Below are 17,954 nucleotides of genomic sequence, written 5' to 3'. Positions count from 1 at the left end.
CTTGCAATTTTTTTTTTTTCTTTTTTCCTTGCGATATTTGGTGTCTCTAAACCACATGACAATAAAAGCATCACGTCTAACACTCGCTCTTAAAAGAAATATAAGAAATAAGATAAAATAAAATAAAACTTTGCTCATGACAAATTTATGTGTAAAATCAAAGTAAAAGAGAAAAAAGAAACTTGTAGACACTTACTGCGACAATGTATAGAGTTAAAATTTTGGTATGTATACTCTTTAATTTCATTAAATAAATCATTCAATAAAAGGATGATTCAATGAATGTAAAATATGTGTCTTTTATGTATTTAAACTTAGACACTTAACCATGATTAGATTAGATAAGATGTATTCTTACTTTAATTTGTGGGTCTTAAACTAATACTTAGTGTAATCATATCTGTAATTCGATTTGTCATGAGATGAATATCTCACCAACCAGCCAAAGTTGATTGATAAAAGCACTATGTTTTCGTCACAAAATTGGGTCGGCCAGTGACCAAAAGCCAAAGCACCTCCAGCAGAAGAGCATGCTAAATAACTAATGTGGAGAACTGACCATGATGTCAATATTATTATTAGCTAATTCTTTCCCAACTTCTTATTGGGTTTTGTTTTGGCTGCGAATGAAAAATGAAGGTTTTTTCTAGTGCTTCTTTTTAAAAGGTAATTATTTTCCGAAAAGTCACTTATCTTTTTAGGAAAGGCACACCAATTTTTACTTTGGATGAACACTAGATTAGGTTGTACATTTTCATCACAACACCTATTTGTTATATATATCTATTTAATGAGACCTGGCCTCAGATTTTTGCACAGATTTCAAATTCGTCTTCTTTTCTTTTCTTTGTATTGTTTCAAAATAAAAGTAGTGTCGTGTGATTTGCTCCCCCGACCATTGCATCCGAACGTTGCCAGAGTTTAGGCACCGCTATTCCCGTAAAGATATTATGTTCTATCCTGGGAGAACATAATTAATCATATCCTTCAAGTACCGTGAAGAGATTAAATCCCTTAAGGACACACGGTCAATTTTGGGCTCAAACTTAAATTTTAATTTAAACAGTACTGTTTTTGTTTCCTTTAAGCATTATAAGTTCAGGTCTAATTATTTTGATTAAGAACACAGTGAATAACACTTCTCCAATGAGACAAGTAACCACTTGTTTAGATTAATTTGATTTTCTTTTTATCCCAAGATCTATACCTATAGATCAAATTTTGAGATGGTTTTTTATGGCTTGTTCCCTGTTCCAAATTCTCCGAAGCTCAATACAGTATGTAAGAATTGTGTAAGATTTTATATTAACAATTGATTGTATGTATTGCTTATTGCATAATGGTTACATGAACATAGGACACCAGAAGAGACTTACTTCTTGAAGCAAGAAGATGTTTTAATGTTTTGAATTCTCTCATTGAACTCGAGAACTTGCAAGACTTTAAAAGGGTAAATTAAAGCACTATCTCATAGCTCCAAATCTAATAGAATAAGTTTCCAAATTTTTTTCTTTTTGAGAGATAAGGGGCTATTTAAGACGACGAGTTTGGTGTTGAAAAAGCTTTTTTTAGATAACAAAAATGCATTATAACAAAATATAGGACCTTCGCGGACCAAATTATTGAGCAAGGGTAATTTACGGGGATGTTCTTCAAATTTGATGATTTTGGACTTTTGACCCCGCTTACTCTATGTATAAAATTTCAAATTTAATAAGTTTTAACTTTTGACCTTTAAGATTTTCCCATAAGATAAGCGGAGCTCAAAAGTTCAAGACCACTAAATTTCAAGGTTATCAGGTAAATCAAGTTTAATAGTAAATTTTAACTTTTAACCTTGAAAATTTGCTCATGAGATAAGCAGAGCTCAAAAGTTCAAGACCGCATTTCAAGGTTATTGGGTAAATCAAGTTTAACGGTAAATTTTGACTTTAACCTTGAAAATTTGATTATGAAGCGAGTGGAGCTCAAAAGTACAAGACCATCCATTTTCAAGGTTATTGGGTGTAATTTCCTGGCAAAGTAAAGGTTTCGATTTGCAATGTAACCCCATCCTACCTAACATAATAAAAAAGAAGAAAAAATAAGTATATTAGTGCGCCTAATCCTCTTTTACTTTTAAGTGGTTATTTAACGGAGTATAAAAGTATTACGAAATCCTTGAATTTCAGACTTGGAGATTCCCATGAAATGAGAAAGGGTTCCCGTGCATCACAGTTGCCTATCCGTTGAAATTCATTTCCTAAAACACTGAGTAAGAATATTTTTTTTAAAAATTAAATTAAATAAAAACAACACATATTACATCCCAAAAACTTAAACAAAACGAATTAAAATATTCCCAAGTTATTTTCCTTCTCCCTTGGATTTGCTCTCACTAAAATCCTATTATAAAGGGTCTTCTATGGACAAAATTGTTATCATGAATAGGTAAGACTTCTAATTTAGGTCCTATGCAAAGGTTCTTTGAATACTTTTGAAAAAGTTTTTTTAGCAAAAACAAAAGTTCTTACGAGTTAGTATCCACTGATTTAGAACTCAATAAAGCAAGATACAACGAATCAGAACATAGAAATTTACCTTTAGAAGGCCACATACTACATTTATAAAGTATACAGTGAAATAAAGGTGATTTGACATATCAAAACATAGCAATACCACTCAGATGATTCGAGAGGCACGCAATGCTGATGAATAGTTGGGTATGAGTTGAGCATTCAGAAGCTTAAGACTGCATTAACCACAATCTCAGTATTTAATTTTCTTATAGGTATAGAAAGGTAAGTGGTTGCATATGCTCCCAGACAGTTGAAAGAAGCAACCATAACTATCGATCCAAACGGAGTGTTACAGGATAATACTTTTTAAGTAGGCATATAACTTAAGAAACTTTGCGTACATTTGAATGAAATTTATGAATTTCCATTCTCATGCATTTTGGGTGTCAGCTAGCTTCTTTATCCTGGAGTTTTTCAATCCTCATCTCCACTACATCATTCATTTCATCTTTCTTGACTTCCCTTCTGTTATCACGATAAATTGTGTATAAAATCAACTGCACTGCTCCTAATAGAGTTCCAACGACATTTGGTACCTGTAAAATAAACACTTCTCTGAGATTTAATCTTAAGATTTCTCATTGTTATTAACTCAATCTTTTATTCCTTTATTTTGTTGGTACTGACTTCAGTATCATGATTCTCTGAAAATTTTACAAAAATTCTAGTCACAAAATGACCAACGTAAAAGTTACTGAATACTTCAAATAAAAGCTACTTACAAGAATGAAAGGGTCCTTTCCAAGGAGGGCGAAAATAGACCATGAGGTACTGCAGATGAGAACAGATAGCGACAAGAAGACTGGCATGTACTCCACGCTTTTAGATTTGATCACCAGCATCTATCAAGTGAGAAATGGAATAAAAATAAAAGAACATAAAAGAGTATTTTGTTTTACTGCATAATACATGCTTACTTATGAATGTCTAAATTTGAATCATTCAAATCTCAGTATATTAAGTGCATTTGTTTTTTTTTTCTTTTACAATCACTTACTCTGAATATGTCAGAATGACAGCTTAAGTGCAAAATCATAAAATCGTTAAGATGATGTATACTTAAAAGTTTTCTGTGAAGGTGACCTTTTATCATTATTGTATCCATTGCTACCGCACAACAACCACCATCAGCCTCCACTAAACATCCACTATTGCACAACTAGCACCGCCAACCATTTCCACCACTAGCCAAAACTACCAACCACCTCCATTACACAGCCACCAGCCCACCACCAATAACCACCTCCATCTCGACCCGCAGGCCACCACAGCCTCTATCACTAGCCTCCGCCTCACAATTAGGGGCGGAGCCAGCCCTTCGGGTGTGGGTTCGGCCGAACCCAGTAGCTTTTGTCCCTACCATATATTTGTATTAAAATTTTTGTCAAATATGTACAAATTATTAATTAAGAACCCAGTAATTTTAAAGAATTAGAACCCCGAACCCACAAGCTTCGAATCCTGGCTCCGCCTCTGCTCACAATCACCACCACAAACTTCCACCTTCCATACACCATTGCACAACCAGCCAACCACTTTTCCTGATCAGCTATACCAGATACAATCACCAGTAGGCATCACATCTGAACCATCAATATTGGCCACCATTACTGTCAACTACCACTGCAACTAGCTTTTAGAGCGTGCTTAGTCAAATAAACAGTTTTCACAATACCATGTAAATGAAGATTTTCCCTAATATTTTGTGAAAATAACATTTGATTGTTATTTTATTTAAATTTTTATTTTATTAATTTTCAAATAAAAATAATTAAACACACTCAGACATTGAGGAGTAAACAATCCTAAATATCCAGTGCTCATATAAAAAGAAAAATTTCCTAATAATTGGATATGTATCAGACTCAAATAATCTTAACAGGCAAACAAACGGGGCTTAGTCCACTGGAAAGATATTTGAATAAAATCAGTGATTTACTTACCATAATTGACCGATAAATCTAATAGATTAGCCAACGGATAGCAAAAGGTGGATAAAATACCTAAATTGGCAAACACATAAAAATAGATTATAGACGAACATACCTTTTGTAACCTGTCCATAACAATGATAAATCCATTCAGTAAATATACCAACCTACATCTAAAGGTAAATGAAATGCCTAAACTCAAACCAAAAAAACATCATAAAGGATGACATTGTAAAACTTTCTTACTTCTAGTACCTATTGAGTATACTAAAAACTGAATCAGCTAGTTACTTATCTAAACAAGAGGAAGATTGAAAAACTTACCATTACAGAGAGAGGAGAACCATACATCATAATGCAAGAAACTGCGTACGCAAAGCCACAAAGGAGTTTCCTTTTATTGCCCTTAAATGCTAACATGGAAACCAAGGCGAGGCATGAGAAGATGGAAAAGACCACAAAGAGGTATCCGCAGATCTTGGCCTTCTCTTTCTTGGAGGAAAATATGAGGAAAATAAGCACATAGGTTGCCTCCAGGCCAATGCCTATGGAACTAATGATAGTTACCAACAGGTTGTCTGGTGACACAAAAGGTAAACTGTACCTGTTTGCATTCATCAAAGTTGGAATCCTAAATTATACTCAATATTTATTTAAAGAAGAAAAAAGCAAAAGATCGATAATATTATGTTTGGACTTGAATTATATACACTAACAGTTAAGAGTTCTTTACACCATCAGTGTAGTTTAATATGTAACAGCATGTTAGTACCATTTTTACTAGGTTAGCATTTAATAATATTTATTATAGAATTTATTTCTAATTCTCCAACCAGACTGTGTTAACATTTTTACACCATCACTAACAAAAACTAAACTCACTTGAAATTTCGGAGCTAAATAAATATTCCATTGAGTCTCACCAACTTCTCTATAGGTGTGTTTCGTAGGAAAATATTTTCCCTAATTTTCTCATGTTTGGTTGGTCAAAAATTTGAAAAATATTTCCTCTAGAAAAACAAGTTCCTTAAGTAGCATTTCACACTAAATGTATCCTCCGCACCCCTAAACACCGTACCCCGACCCCAATACAATCCTCCTGCACCCCCCTTATGCCCGCCCTACCCCAAGACCCCCACCCTTGCCTATCCCACTCCTCCCCCTTCACCCACCCTCCTCGCTTACACCCCACCCACCCCCACCCCCCAAAAAAAAAAAAAAAATCACCACATATCCTGACACCATATTGTTTGTCTAGATTATATATAAATACTCTTGAAATAATATCTTTTACTTACTAAACGCCAGAAAATAAATAGAGAAAACATTTTTCGTGAAAAATAACACACCCTATATGTAGTTTTGTTTTCAAGTTCAAATTTGACTAATGACAAGAAAAACCCAACTTTTCATTAGCATATGAATTGAAACAGAAAATGGTTCCTTTTTTATCCTTTGAACAAAGATGCTAAAGGGGGAAAGAGAACAATGAAACCACCACTAGACTATAGTTTTGGCGGCGAAAATTGGATTTTTATTTTTCCCTCACGTAACATTGCCGCTTCAGAAGATTAAACTCCCCTGGCCATAGCTCTGACCTGAGTGTGGTCAATTATTCGATATAAAACTATTTACAAAGTATTAATAGGAGAAAGACCAAGGTAGGTAGAAAAAAGCAGATGCTTTTCAAGTTACAATAGAGCTAATTGAAGAAACTTACCAAGCTGTGACCAAGGAAGTGAGCAGAGCTATTACATAAGGCATGCAAGAGAACTGTTCTGTTGATCTCTTCCTAATAATCCTTTTGAATGTAATCCTGTATGTAGTGTCAAAATCTGATCATTAAAGTGTTCTATTAGTTTTGATGAGAAAAATAAACCAAAAAAGAAGACAAAAAGAGCGCGCACACACACAAACGTAACAAAATAAAGAAAATTTTCAAGAAGGCTTACATGGGCGCCATGAACAGTAATAAACCAAAAACATCTCCTATTCCAAGAAGAAAAAAGAAAAAAGAGTTATAATAACCAATATTCAGAGAAAACTAGGAATGAGAACAAGAATTAAGATGCATGAACCTAAAATTCCAAAAGCAGTGCGGAAAATTTTGATGTCTCTCATGGAAGAGATGCTTTTTTCAAGCTAGAAAACTGGAAATGTCCCAGAGAAAGTTAGCATATGGTGCAGGCCAGTGATGTTGAGCATATTTATATATGTTTTAGTGTTAATTTACTCCTACTTTTATCGTCCATTGAGTATTTTTGTGGTAAAATATGCTCAACTAGTCTAATGTTATTGATTTTATATTGATTAGGATTATTGTGACTTATTAGGACATGTTGAAGTTATTCGTTGGGCAATTGAAGAAAAGATGGAATAGGAATTTAATTTATCATTCATATTATATCATCCAATTTACTCGATCTCAACTCCTTCAACAAATCTATGAGACAATGCATATCTAAGGATTAACAATTGATAAAACTCAAAAAAATTATCTAGTACGTAATACCATAGGATTCACGATCCCTGATACCAGTTTATTGGTTCAAACCTTATTTGACCTTATCTGTAACAACACTCATCTATAGCAAGTTATCAACCAACTCTTGTAGAATCCTCAATACCCATATCAGTTAGGAGTCATAAACTCCACAAATTTGCAAATTCAAAATTCTCAGAAGCTTATATCATGAGTCAAGCCCTAACTCATGATCTATATATGATTCAGCCATAATGTGAATCCATCACAAACTCAAGCTTTAATAATGAGTCTCGTTTATGTTTACTTTTACAAATCATTCCAAAGCAGGTGAGTCCAGTTGCAACTTTGAGTGAAACCCAAGCCAAGGGAATGAAGACCAAGATAGTTTGCATCAACAAGGGCTCAATCCACCCAAAAGTTACTCAAGTTACTTTTTAATTTTGTTTTCCATGGATGGTAAGGATTGTAAAGGGTGAAATATAGGTGGATCAGGCATTACAATAATAATCATCTGAGGATTAACTGAAAAAGTATTTATCACATAACAGTAATAGTAGTATTTTTCTACTAGTGGGTGAATAGTTAATCTTAAATCAAAAAGAAAACCATAAAAAAAAGAGATACATAACTTTTGTCATCAAATAACTATTTTTCAAGATATTTGTGAATATTTCGTTATAAAACACTCATATGCCACGAGATTGATAAAAAGTTCTCATATGCCCGTGAGTTTAACCCTACTTTCTTACTTTAGCTATAGATTTATAATCACTAACATTTTCTCTATTTAGGGGGAAAAAGATTGTCCTTTAAACATACTTGTATAATCGCTCTCAAAGTCTCACCTCTCTTTTGCTTCTTCAAACATCTTTGGATTCAGAGAACATGTAAGAAAGTATAAAGAACGGAGATTTATTGGAAGGTGATATTTATTCTCAGCAAAAGCATAAGTACAGAACTATTTTAATAAAACTTCCTCATAGTGACCAAAAAGCATCTGCATTAAGATGTTCTAGGAACAAAAAGATACCCACTAATGGAACTTGTGTTAAACATTACCAATAATTTTCTTTTATTTTTCAGTTAATGAAAGAAAAAGATTCCATTCTCTCTTTTCCACCACTATCCTCTCTTTTACTTTTGACTCTTATTCTTTTCGGTCTTATTGTAAATAATTATTAGGAAGGCCTAGGGAATGGATGAGTACTTTTATAGAAGGAAGAAAACGTTATATATATGATAACTTCTTAATCAATTTGATTCAGGAATATTAATTACCTGGAGAAAAAAATGTCGCAACCTACATTCTCCCGTCAAAATCCAATAATTAGTTTAGTTCGACTAAGAACAAATGGGAAGTGAAGATGAACGAAACGAATGAATAAAGAAGAACTAGGTTGCTCGAACTATTAGGATTGGATCAACATTAGGAAGGAAACACAAAAAAAGAAGAGGAAGTAGAAGAAATACAAAGTGATTTTAGTAATTAAAAAGAAATCCGAAAGAATACATGTCTTTTCTTCGTTGTGGTTAATTAAATACATATCTCTTAGGAGAAAGGTAACAGAAACTTACTACTCTAGATCACCTTGCTCCCCTCCAGTTAAGTGTCTTTCAATTATTCTTAACTATCCAACAATATGATTATTGGTTCAGCTGTGTCCTTTATTTTAAATTTCTTTTCTTGTTCTTTCCAAATCATTAAATTCCTTATACGCACTTACAATTTTGGTCAAAAGAGAATTCAAAATCTTGGCCTTGGCAATCTTCTCTAAGACTACAGGCAAAAATCATCTTTAACCAAATATTTAAATCTTTTCAAAGCATTAGTGGCTCTTGAAAAGACAATGCAAGTTTTAAATTCTATCATGGCTTACGAATATAGTTGAAAAGATCACCTCCATGGTGGAGGCTCCACCATTACCACCTTTGTCTCGCAATCATCGTTCACCAGATTGGATTTTTGGATCCACATAACAGCACAGGTTCAAATAAATCTTTTAATCTCGTTTTAAATTATATATCTTTGATATCTATAAAGACAACAATTTTTCATGATTTTAAATAAATTGGTCAATTTTCATTCAACTTCATAATCACATTAGCTATTAAAGCTTAGCATAGCAAAGCATTGAATGTTAGATACAGGGAGTTCAATATACAGGAATATTTATTTCTAGCCAATAGTAGCTAGGAGTAAGGAAGCAGACATCTGGTTCACCTGATATCAGATCGGTTTGACTCCTAGTGCAGCTTTCTCGAGAATAGTAATTTTGGTTGACAACAAAAAGACAACCTTCGCATCAGTTCTTTGATTCTATAGGCCTTCCATGATGCTTGATGCTCATCCTAGTTTCCTCTCATCAATTCCTCGCCTCACTCTTCGATTCCTGACTTTCTAAGTTTCGCTCATGAAAGACAATAATACATCAGTCCACATGCTAGCCCTAAAAATTGGAGTCTACTCTAACACTCAAGTAAGGATCTTGAAAGATAGCCGAAGCAACATAAAAATGAAAATAAAAATAAAAAGGCAATAAGAACAATCTTAAAATGCACACATGTGATGCCACTTATGGACAATAAGACCATTTGTGAGGAGAAGACAGTACATGTGATATAACCAAGTGACATCCAGGGATAAGCTTTGTCTATTGTACCTTGTTGTCTCATTACACCAGCTCTTGGTAATCGTCGTTGCAAGTGGAGGCTCGTTCTAGCCACACTCAATAAATAACTACTCACTCCTAGACATATTGTGTAGACTGCTTGTTGGTCATCCAAACTTGTTTATTGCACCCCAAACAAGTAACAAATAGTACTTAGAAAATACCTAAGACTTGAAATCATAATTTGGAAGTCTTTCGGTGGAAATGAAGTTTGGCTGAGAAGAAAACCAGCAAAAGATACTAGTGCAGCCCAGTGTTATCAAAAGCGAAAAGCACAGAAAAGCTCTAAGGTTAGCTGGGGCTTTAAGTGCAAAGCGCAAATAAAGCGTGGGCTTTAATGAAAAAAAGCGCAATGGTGCAAAAATACAAATAGATATATGTTTAGTCCAAGATTGATAATAATAAGCATGAATGACAAATATATGGACAAAGAAATTGTAAAAATATTACGATAAAGTGAAATATCAATCATCTAGTGTCACCTTTTCAAGAGAGGCTCATTGGCAAGGAAAAGTATGTCTTAGAGCCTTGATGATGACACTGAAGCGCACATAAAGCGAGGTGAAGCGCTCAACATGTTTTGAGCCTCGCTTCAGGGATTAAGCGCGCTTAAAGTGCACCTTTGATAACACTGGTCCAGCACTACTGCATCGGGGTCAATGAAGGTCAGGGCTCCAAACACTCTTTCCCATGTCGCGGAAAGGATAAGCTACTGAGACGTGGTATTGTAGAGTGCCTAGCAGTATGGTATTATTTGAAATTTTCAGTGTTTTTGAATGAGATTTTAGTGTTTTAACCTTCAGATATATATATATATATATATATATATATATATCCGCTGCATAAACAAATCAAGTCTTGACCCCATAAATCGATGTAACTTGCCCACACACTGACACTAGCAGCTATTCAAACTCACTCTGTCCCATTTGACGTGTAACACGGCCCCTAAATGACCCATGCTTCACCGTGGTGTCCTTGGCAACTCATATACTTTGCGCCCTCCGGCGCTTGTCAAGTTCTTGGGACGTACTCCATGTGAGTGCTTCATTTTCTCAAAGTGGTAGCTTCGCCCATTCTGAATAACATCTTTGTTCTCAAACCGTCACTTCCTCGGCAGATCCTTTACGCTCCCGGTGTACCTCGGCACTTGGTCCCATCTCTATGGTTCCCCGGTCGGTCGATGTACCCCAGTCCTGTCTAGCTCTGGAAAGACCACATTCTCAACCTTGGAAATCCATCCAATTCCAAAGCTTAGCTAACCCCACTTTGACTTCGCCTCCTCACATACGTGATTCAGCATACTGCCTCCTCGGCTAACTCTTGTATCTCCCCACTCCGGTGGTTCGACACACTTCCCACATCTGCCTCTCCACGTTAAGTGGTTTGGCTCACCCTCAGCATCGCCGCCCTGCCCTTGCAGTTTGGCCCAATTCCATCTTTGCCTCCCTACAAAGTAGTTAAGCGCCCTTTTTAAGGATCTCCCCGCTTCACGCGGTTCGACTCCGTAATCTTTCTGCTCCATGCAATTCCACTCAAACCCATACTGCCTCTCCGCCTAGCGGTTCAGCTTGGTTTAGATCATGCCTCCCTACCTCTGTAGTTTGGCTCCCTTTTGATTTTTGCCTCCCCATGAAATGGTTTGGCTCTTCTCTTTCACAAACATGGTGGCTGCCTCCACCTAATTGTGACACTCGAACACCCTGTAAGGAATCCTGCTCTCAGGCCCTTCCTTATGTTGTTGCGGCCCACTGGCATGCCTTGCTCTAGCTTTGGCATCACCCAAACGTGTAGAGCTCAAAGTTGGTGGTGCTAGATCGTCTCCGCCGAACGTAGACCTTTGAAATATATATATATATATATATATATATATATATATATATATATATATATAACCCTCAGTTCTTATTCATCCTTAGCTTGGATAATTGGGATTACAACACTATTAAAAGTGGAGGGGACTCAATAGGGCAATCTACCATAGATTAAATCTTTGAAGAATCATTAGAATCAACATTTAAGCATTATCAAGGGATATTTTCAGTATTGCTCAAATACAATAGGCATTATATATATATATATATATATATATATATATATATATATATATATATATATATATATATATATATATATAACCCTCAGTTCTTATTCATCCTTAGCTTGGATAATCAGGATTACAACACTATGAACAGTGGAGGGGACTCAATAGGGCAATCTACCATAGATTAAATCTTTGAAGAATCATTAGAATCAACATTTAAGCATTATCAAGGGATATTTTCAGTATTGCTCAAATACAATAGGCATGATTAAGATTTGGTTAAGGTTAGTTTAAGCGATGTGTTGTCCTATTTGACTTAATTTTGCTAGATTCAAGAAGTATTTGAGTTAAAGGAACAATGAGAATCCAAGTTCCTGTTGGATTGAGAACTGGAGGTAGCTGAAAACCCGTCTTTAATTTGTATTCTCTCTAACTTGCATGATTTAAAGTCGAGAGTTGCATGGTATAGAAGATATCCGAAACTAATACCTTTCTGGCTCAGTTTAAGCACTGCATTTTAATTTCTCTAAGTTTTTACTCCCTCCATCCCAATTTACATGACACTCTTTCCTTTTTAGTCAATCCCAAAAAGAATGACACCTTTCTATAGCTAGAAACAATTTAACTTCATTTTGGACCACAAGTTTCAAAAGTCTTCCTTTCCTTCTTAAACTCCGTGCCTAGTCAAACACCCTCATATGAAATGGGACGGAAGGAGTAATAAATTTCAAAATGGAGATATTTACCTTATAGAATAAATAGATCACTGTTAATGCTACACCATAAATTAGTTAAATTAACAATGAAGATGCAACCTGGAACTGTATAATAAAGTGCAATGGCATCAGCTAGTTGTAATATTTGACAAGATATGATCTATGACGCTCAATTCCATGAAAAGTTTATTGATAATAATATTTATATGGAAAAGAACAACAGAAAAAGAAAGTGTGATCCATGTAACAAACATCCAATGAGAAGCTAGTGAGGGGAAAACTGAAGATAAGATAGTGAGAAAACAGTGGTGTACCATTATTTTATTAGCCAACAAGAGCTTTTGGACTTAACACTCCCACCCATATTTCCTCAGAAGAATTGGTTTTTGACGAAATTTTCAGCTTCTGAGGACCTTCTCATGACTGTTTCTTAATCTCAGACCCAACCAGGTTATATCAAAAGGCACCTGGTCCAAAATGCTTCATAAAACATGATCTAGTCAAACTTGGTGCATGCCACTTGGTTAAGCCCATGAAGAAATTAGAAAACTCAACTTGGTCGGGAACTACAATTTTTGCTAGCTCGACTGAACAAGGCTTTGTTCAGTGTTTACTCGTAAGTCTGTAACTTTTGCTCTTCCCTTGTCTGCTTGTGTTACGTTCCTTTCGAACTCATTGTCCGGTTCAACAATTTCAACACCAGAAACAAAATCTGAATGCAGAATTTCATTTTTTCTTAATACATTTTGGGAGCGAGTTGAAGAGGATACTGGCCTGCAAGGAAACTACAAGAACCAACAGACTTTGGGAAGCATATTTGACAAAAAACAAGAAAGCAAAGAGAAAGTCAAAGTTATTCTGATTCTATATTTAATTGAACTACGATTTACCAGCAATATTAGAAGGTTTTTCTCCAATAACTGAAGCATGTTTCCCTATTTCCTTTTCTCTTTCCTGAGATTGGAGGTTGTGTGCAGTAAGGCTGGAAGGCACAGCGTCATTTCATAACAAAAAACCAGTATGAGAATGAAAGGATGGATCTGATATTACAAACCCAACCTGCATTGCCATTGGGCGATCCTATCACGATATTATTAACTCCTTATTCAACTTCCCAACAAGGATCTGTTAGGACTAGTCAATTTTTGTTTATTTCTTTGTCTCATACTCGTTATATCTTCAAAAGTAAATATGACAAGTGAGATAGTATTCAATTGAATTTCTCGTAGGGCATCTTCTTTTAAAAATTCTTGGGGGGGAGGAGGAGATTAAGAGAGCTTTGAAGCAAACAGAAATTCAAAGATAGCAGATTCTCTTATAATTTAACTATACTCAGTAAATTGAAGGTCATGTCCAACAAACTGGAGTATTTATATTTTCACTTTGTACTTTTTCCTTTTTGGTTGGGGTGGCTGGCAGGATTGGGAGTTATTGCATCATTTCCATAAACGGAAAACACCAATATAAGATACAAACATGAGGTATAATGAAAGTGAAATCAAAACTGACATAAGTATCAGGCTTTTCATGATCAGTTTGGTAGTTCATAATGTACTTGCAGCATTAAAACCAGATGACTTTAAAGCTAAAAGGATTTTTTGATTTACTATTACCATGGTGAACAGCATACTAACCAATCAAAGTACTTCAACTTCCATATACTAGTGCCACCATCACATTCTCTTCCAACCAGCTTCCACTTTCAGCACTATATTTTTGACAGAAAGTTGGAAAAGAGACAGTGTTTGCACACAAAAACTGTTGTTCGATGTGAGGGAATTGATTGACTTGATTTCTGATAAGTAAAATGACAATGGTATCAGTATATTGATTAATTAACTACTGGTACTGTAGAAAAATAACATAGAGAGTTGTAAAACGGGTGTCTTAAAACGAAACAATTAATGTAGTAATGGTAGCTGTGTTATCCTGGCAAAAACAGATAGAACATGAGAATCTTGCAGTCGACCTCATGTTCCAAGAGTGAGAAGTTCCTCCTAAACTCTAGATTTGCTGCAATCTAGTCATCCTTCAACACTTTCTGACCAATCCTCCATCTTTCCATCCTCTAGATCCGTCTCAACTTTCCAGTCAACCCACTGCTCCTTTTTTTCGTTGTTCGGCCCCTTGTCTATATGCTCAAATATCATCTCTTTTTGATACTCTTTTTCATTCAGTTTAAAGCACGCTGTGATAGAATATGAGCATCCAATTCAAAATCTTAAGGCAATAGATGAAGTAGCCCGGGACCATTATAAACTCTTTAGTACAATCTGACATCCTCTCACACGTCTGACCATTTTAGGGTTTGAGGACTTGAAAACTCCCTTTTCTGATAAGCTCAAATTTTTGAGAAGTTCAGATTTGCTCAACAGGCTAAAGTGTGGTGTGGAGTACATAGAGAAAACTCAACAAGTTAAGGTGTGTCTGGAAAAGAAAAAGTGAGCTCAACAAGTTAAGGTGTGGGTGTGATCAGAAAGAGAAGACTCAACAGGTATAAATTGGGTTTGGAGCAGAAGTAGAAAACTCAACAAGTTAAGAAGTACACTTGGAGGAAAGTTTGTGCAAGTGCGTGGATTAAAATGTTTACCAGAAAGGGCAATGTTCAGAGACATTTGACTCCAACATATCATATCTTATAGTGATGTTGTACTTCAGGAACTAATATGTTAAATTTTAAAACAATGTAAGTATATTCTATAAAAGGACAACATTAAATTCTGCTAAGCGCACAAAAGTTTTTCCTCATAGTTAATTTCCTTCTTAAGGTAGTTAATTTTTGCATTAAGGCCACATAATCCTGCGAAGCCCAAAAACAGGAAAAGCTCAACTTATGCTTGTTGCCTTGTCCAGTATTCTGTGCCCCCACCCAATAATTTTAAATACTCATTGTTTATGTTCATCAGGAAGCAAGATGATCTAAGCAGAGGGAAAACAGGAACCAGACAAGTCTTTAATGCTGTCCCTTAATTCATTCTGATACATACTTTAGCTATGCTTCCACGGCCTGAGAAATAATACCTTCATGCATCTCATATTGCCCCAAAACTTCGACGCATAAATTATTCTCATGATTGGACATCACAGTTTCTCTGACTTGATTCCTCTCCCTGCAGCTTACTTTGAGAAATCTCAAATTTCATTTCACAAGAGTACTTAATTCAAATCAGTAGTCCATCCTCTATGATCATGCAACTTCAAGTTACATGTAAGATAACCAATGTCAGAATCATGTTTATTCAAGAAAGTAACCTTCGAGAAACGGACACTACAAGATCTTGCTATCTATAGATTCTCTAAGAAGCCATGGCCATTAAAATTCACTCGACCTCACATAATTTTAAGTGTCCATTTAAGAACCCTAATATTCTATAGATTTCCTTCCTCTGTGGGTGCTTTGTATCTTTAGCTAAGAACTCATGGACACTATTTCCTATTTGGATTGAGCTACAACCAGGAATTTTTTCTATTCCTTGGCCTCTAGTAGCTATACGGATGTTCAAGGCATCTTGCCACAGCCCAATAGAAGAGCTTAAATTCATTATCAATGTTAAATAACTTGGGTTGTTAGGCTCTTGCTCCAGGATCCTCCTGGTTAAGGATTCTAACAAATCCCCATTTCTATAAATTTTACAAGCAGAAAGCAAGATAGCCCAAATGACTGTGTTAGGTTCCAAATGCATGCTCTTAATGAAACTCAGTGCTTCTTCAAACTTTCCAGCTCGGCCAAGAAGATCAACCATGCATCCATAATGCTCAATCCGTGGTTTAATGCCAAAATCATTAACCATCTGGCAAAATATCCTTTTCCCTTCTTCCAGCAGCCTTCCATGAGTGCAAGCTGAAAGAACAGCAATAAATACAACATCATCCGGCTCTACTCCTTCCAAACACATCTCTTCATAGAGTTCTAGGGCGTTTCTGCAATGTCCATTGACTGCTAATCCTGAAATCATTGTAGTCCAAGTAATTATGCATCTCTGACCCATCCTTAAGAAAACTGCTTTTGCATTTTCCATATCTCCACATTTTGCAAATGTGTCAATTAAAGCATTTCCTAGTGGAACTGATAAATCAAATTTGTTCTTTCTTATAAAAGATTCAATCCATTTTCCATGCTCGTGAGACCCCAAATGTGAACAAGCCGAGAGTACACTAATCAAAGTGGTCTGATTGGGTTTACAATTTCCATCAATCAACATATGCTGAAACACCGAAAGTGCTTCATCAAACATGTGGTTATTTACATATCCAGCAATCATGGCATTCCACGAAACAACATTTTTCGCTGGTATTCGATCAAACATCTCTCTCGCCGATCTCAAATCACCAACCATCGCATATCCTGACACCATCGCGGTCCAAGAGATTATACTTTTCTCCGGCATGTCATCAAAAATAGTTCTAGCAGTTTCCACATCACCCAACTTTACATATCCAGAAATCATCGTATTCCAAGAAACGTCATTCTTCTCAGGCATACGCTTAAAAACAGAACGAGCCAACGCCATTTTCCCAACCTTCATTAATCCAGCAATAACCGAATTCCACGTAACTAAATTCCTCTCCGGCATAGCCTCGAACAAACAAAGCGCATATTCTTGATTACCAAGAATCATATAAGCACCAATAATCGTATTCCACGAAACAACATCTCTCTCAGACATTTCATCGAACACCTTACGAGCAGAACCCAAATTCCCACCACATTTAGCATAAAAATCCATAAGTGTATTCTTAGCAAACACACTTGATTCAAACCCCAATTTCACAATCTCACTGTGCACTACTTCACCAGCTTTTATAGCCTCAAAAGACTCAAAACACCTCAATAAAAACGTAAATGTAAAACTATTAGGTGTAATATTTGATACCCTCATTTGATTATAAGTATATAATGCATATTTAAATGTCTTTCCTATGAAACATTTAATCAAAGTGTTGTATGAAATAAGAGTTGGGTTTTGTAAGGTTTTAAATATATGAAGTGAATAATTAAGTGAAATGAGGTTTGAGGAAAAAGTTATCAACTTTGGTACTATAAAGTTGTTATTTGTGAAGCCATTAACAATAATCTGAAGATGGGTTTCTTTTAATTGTTTGCTAGTATTGCATTTTTGTAAAAATTGGAGTAATTTTTGGTCCATTTTTTTGTGTGGGTCTTGAAAATGTAAAAGGTTCAATACGGGCAATACAGTTAATAGAGGGGTCCTTGAGAAGTAAAGAGGAAATTGCATGTTAAGGATATATATTTTTCGGTATTTATGAGTTAGGACCTCGTATTATGCTTAATTTTGATTTGTTAGTTTTATCTAATAGCATTTGTTATTATACTAGCAAACTATACCCGTGCATGTACGGGGCCCAACATGATTAATTTAGTTCTTTTTACTTTAGTTAGTCTTTATGGTTTGTATATTTTGCAAAGGATACCGCGATTCTCCTTAGTGAATCTCCATATTTTGTTTCTTTTTCTCTTATTTTTCCCCTTAATTTCTCAATTGTTGTTAAAATTTGTCTCATTTTAGTTATGTGCGCCTCTTTTTATATT

The 17,954-nt window shown here is 35.3% G+C and overlaps 2 protein-coding genes across 10 annotated transcripts; both read right to left on the bottom strand.

Annotated features, from left to right (window-relative positions):
• Window positions 1-2,709: 2,709 nt before the first annotated feature.
• Window positions 2,710-10,024, bottom strand: LOC132033984 (bidirectional sugar transporter SWEET1-like). 7 transcript variants are annotated; one of them, XM_059424179.1, is made up of 7 exons: window positions 9,197-9,271; window positions 8,253-8,285; window positions 6,442-6,478; window positions 6,210-6,324; window positions 4,814-5,093; window positions 3,281-3,400; window positions 2,710-3,094 (listed from the first exon to the last, which is right to left on the bottom strand). In XM_059424179.1, the coding sequence occupies exons 3-7, from the start codon at window positions 6,473-6,475 to the stop codon at window positions 2,945-2,947; spliced, it is 699 nt and encodes a 232-aa protein (XP_059280162.1). In that variant the 5' UTR covers window positions 6,476-6,478; window positions 8,253-8,285; window positions 9,197-9,271; the 3' UTR covers window positions 2,710-2,944. The 7 variants fall into 7 exon arrangements, with proteins under 7 accessions (XP_059280162.1, XP_059280158.1, XP_059280160.1 ...); XM_059424175.1 differs by lacking the exon at window positions 8,253-8,285 and having other exon boundaries at window positions 9,196-10,024; XM_059424177.1 differs by lacking the exon at window positions 9,197-9,271 and having other exon boundaries at window positions 6,210-6,305.
• On the bottom strand, window positions 9,236-17,578 carry LOC132033978 (pentatricopeptide repeat-containing protein At3g29230-like). Of its 3 annotated transcripts, none has more exons than XM_059424166.1 (3): window positions 14,373-17,578; window positions 12,718-14,198; window positions 9,236-9,372 (listed from the first exon to the last, which is right to left on the bottom strand). In XM_059424166.1, the coding sequence occupies exon 1, from the start codon at window positions 17,548-17,550 to the stop codon at window positions 15,724-15,726; it is 1,827 nt and encodes a 608-aa protein (XP_059280149.1). In that variant the 5' UTR covers window positions 17,551-17,578; the 3' UTR covers window positions 9,236-9,372; window positions 12,718-14,198; window positions 14,373-15,723. The 3 variants fall into 3 exon arrangements, with proteins under 3 accessions (XP_059280149.1, XP_059280151.1, XP_059280150.1); XM_059424168.1 differs by having other exon boundaries at window positions 15,425-17,578; XM_059424167.1 differs by lacking the exon at window positions 9,236-9,372 and having other exon boundaries at window positions 14,196-14,830; window positions 15,425-17,578.
• Between the last annotated feature and the right edge of the window lie 376 nt (window positions 17,579-17,954).

Source organism: Lycium ferocissimum, chromosome 10 (genome assembly GCF_029784015.1).
Source record: "Lycium ferocissimum isolate CSIRO_LF1 chromosome 10, AGI_CSIRO_Lferr_CH_V1, whole genome shotgun sequence".
NCBI classification, from domain to species: Eukaryota; Viridiplantae; Streptophyta; class Magnoliopsida; order Solanales; family Solanaceae; genus Lycium; species Lycium ferocissimum.
This window is presented reverse-complemented; position numbering and strand designations above follow the sequence as displayed.

What these genes read in the sequence shown, in the direction of transcription:
- LOC132033984 (XM_059424173.1), bottom strand. Translation starts at nt 6,610, where the DNA reads ATGAGAGACATCAAAATTTTCCGCACTGCTTTTGGAATTTTAG. An exon ending in CACTGCTTTTGGAATTTTAG is followed by an intron (nt 6,479 to 6,567) that starts GTTCATGCATCT and finishes TTCTTGGAATAG; the next exon opens with GAGATGTTTTTGGTTTATTA. An exon ending in GTTCTCCTCTCTCTGTAATG is followed by an intron (nt 3,401 to 4,813) that starts GTAAGTTTTTCA and finishes CTCACTTGATAG; the next exon opens with ATGCTGGTGATCAAATCTAA.
- LOC132033978 (XM_059424166.1), bottom strand. Translation starts at nt 17,550, where the DNA reads ATGGACCAAAAATTACTCCAATTTTTACAAAAATGCAATACTAGCAAA.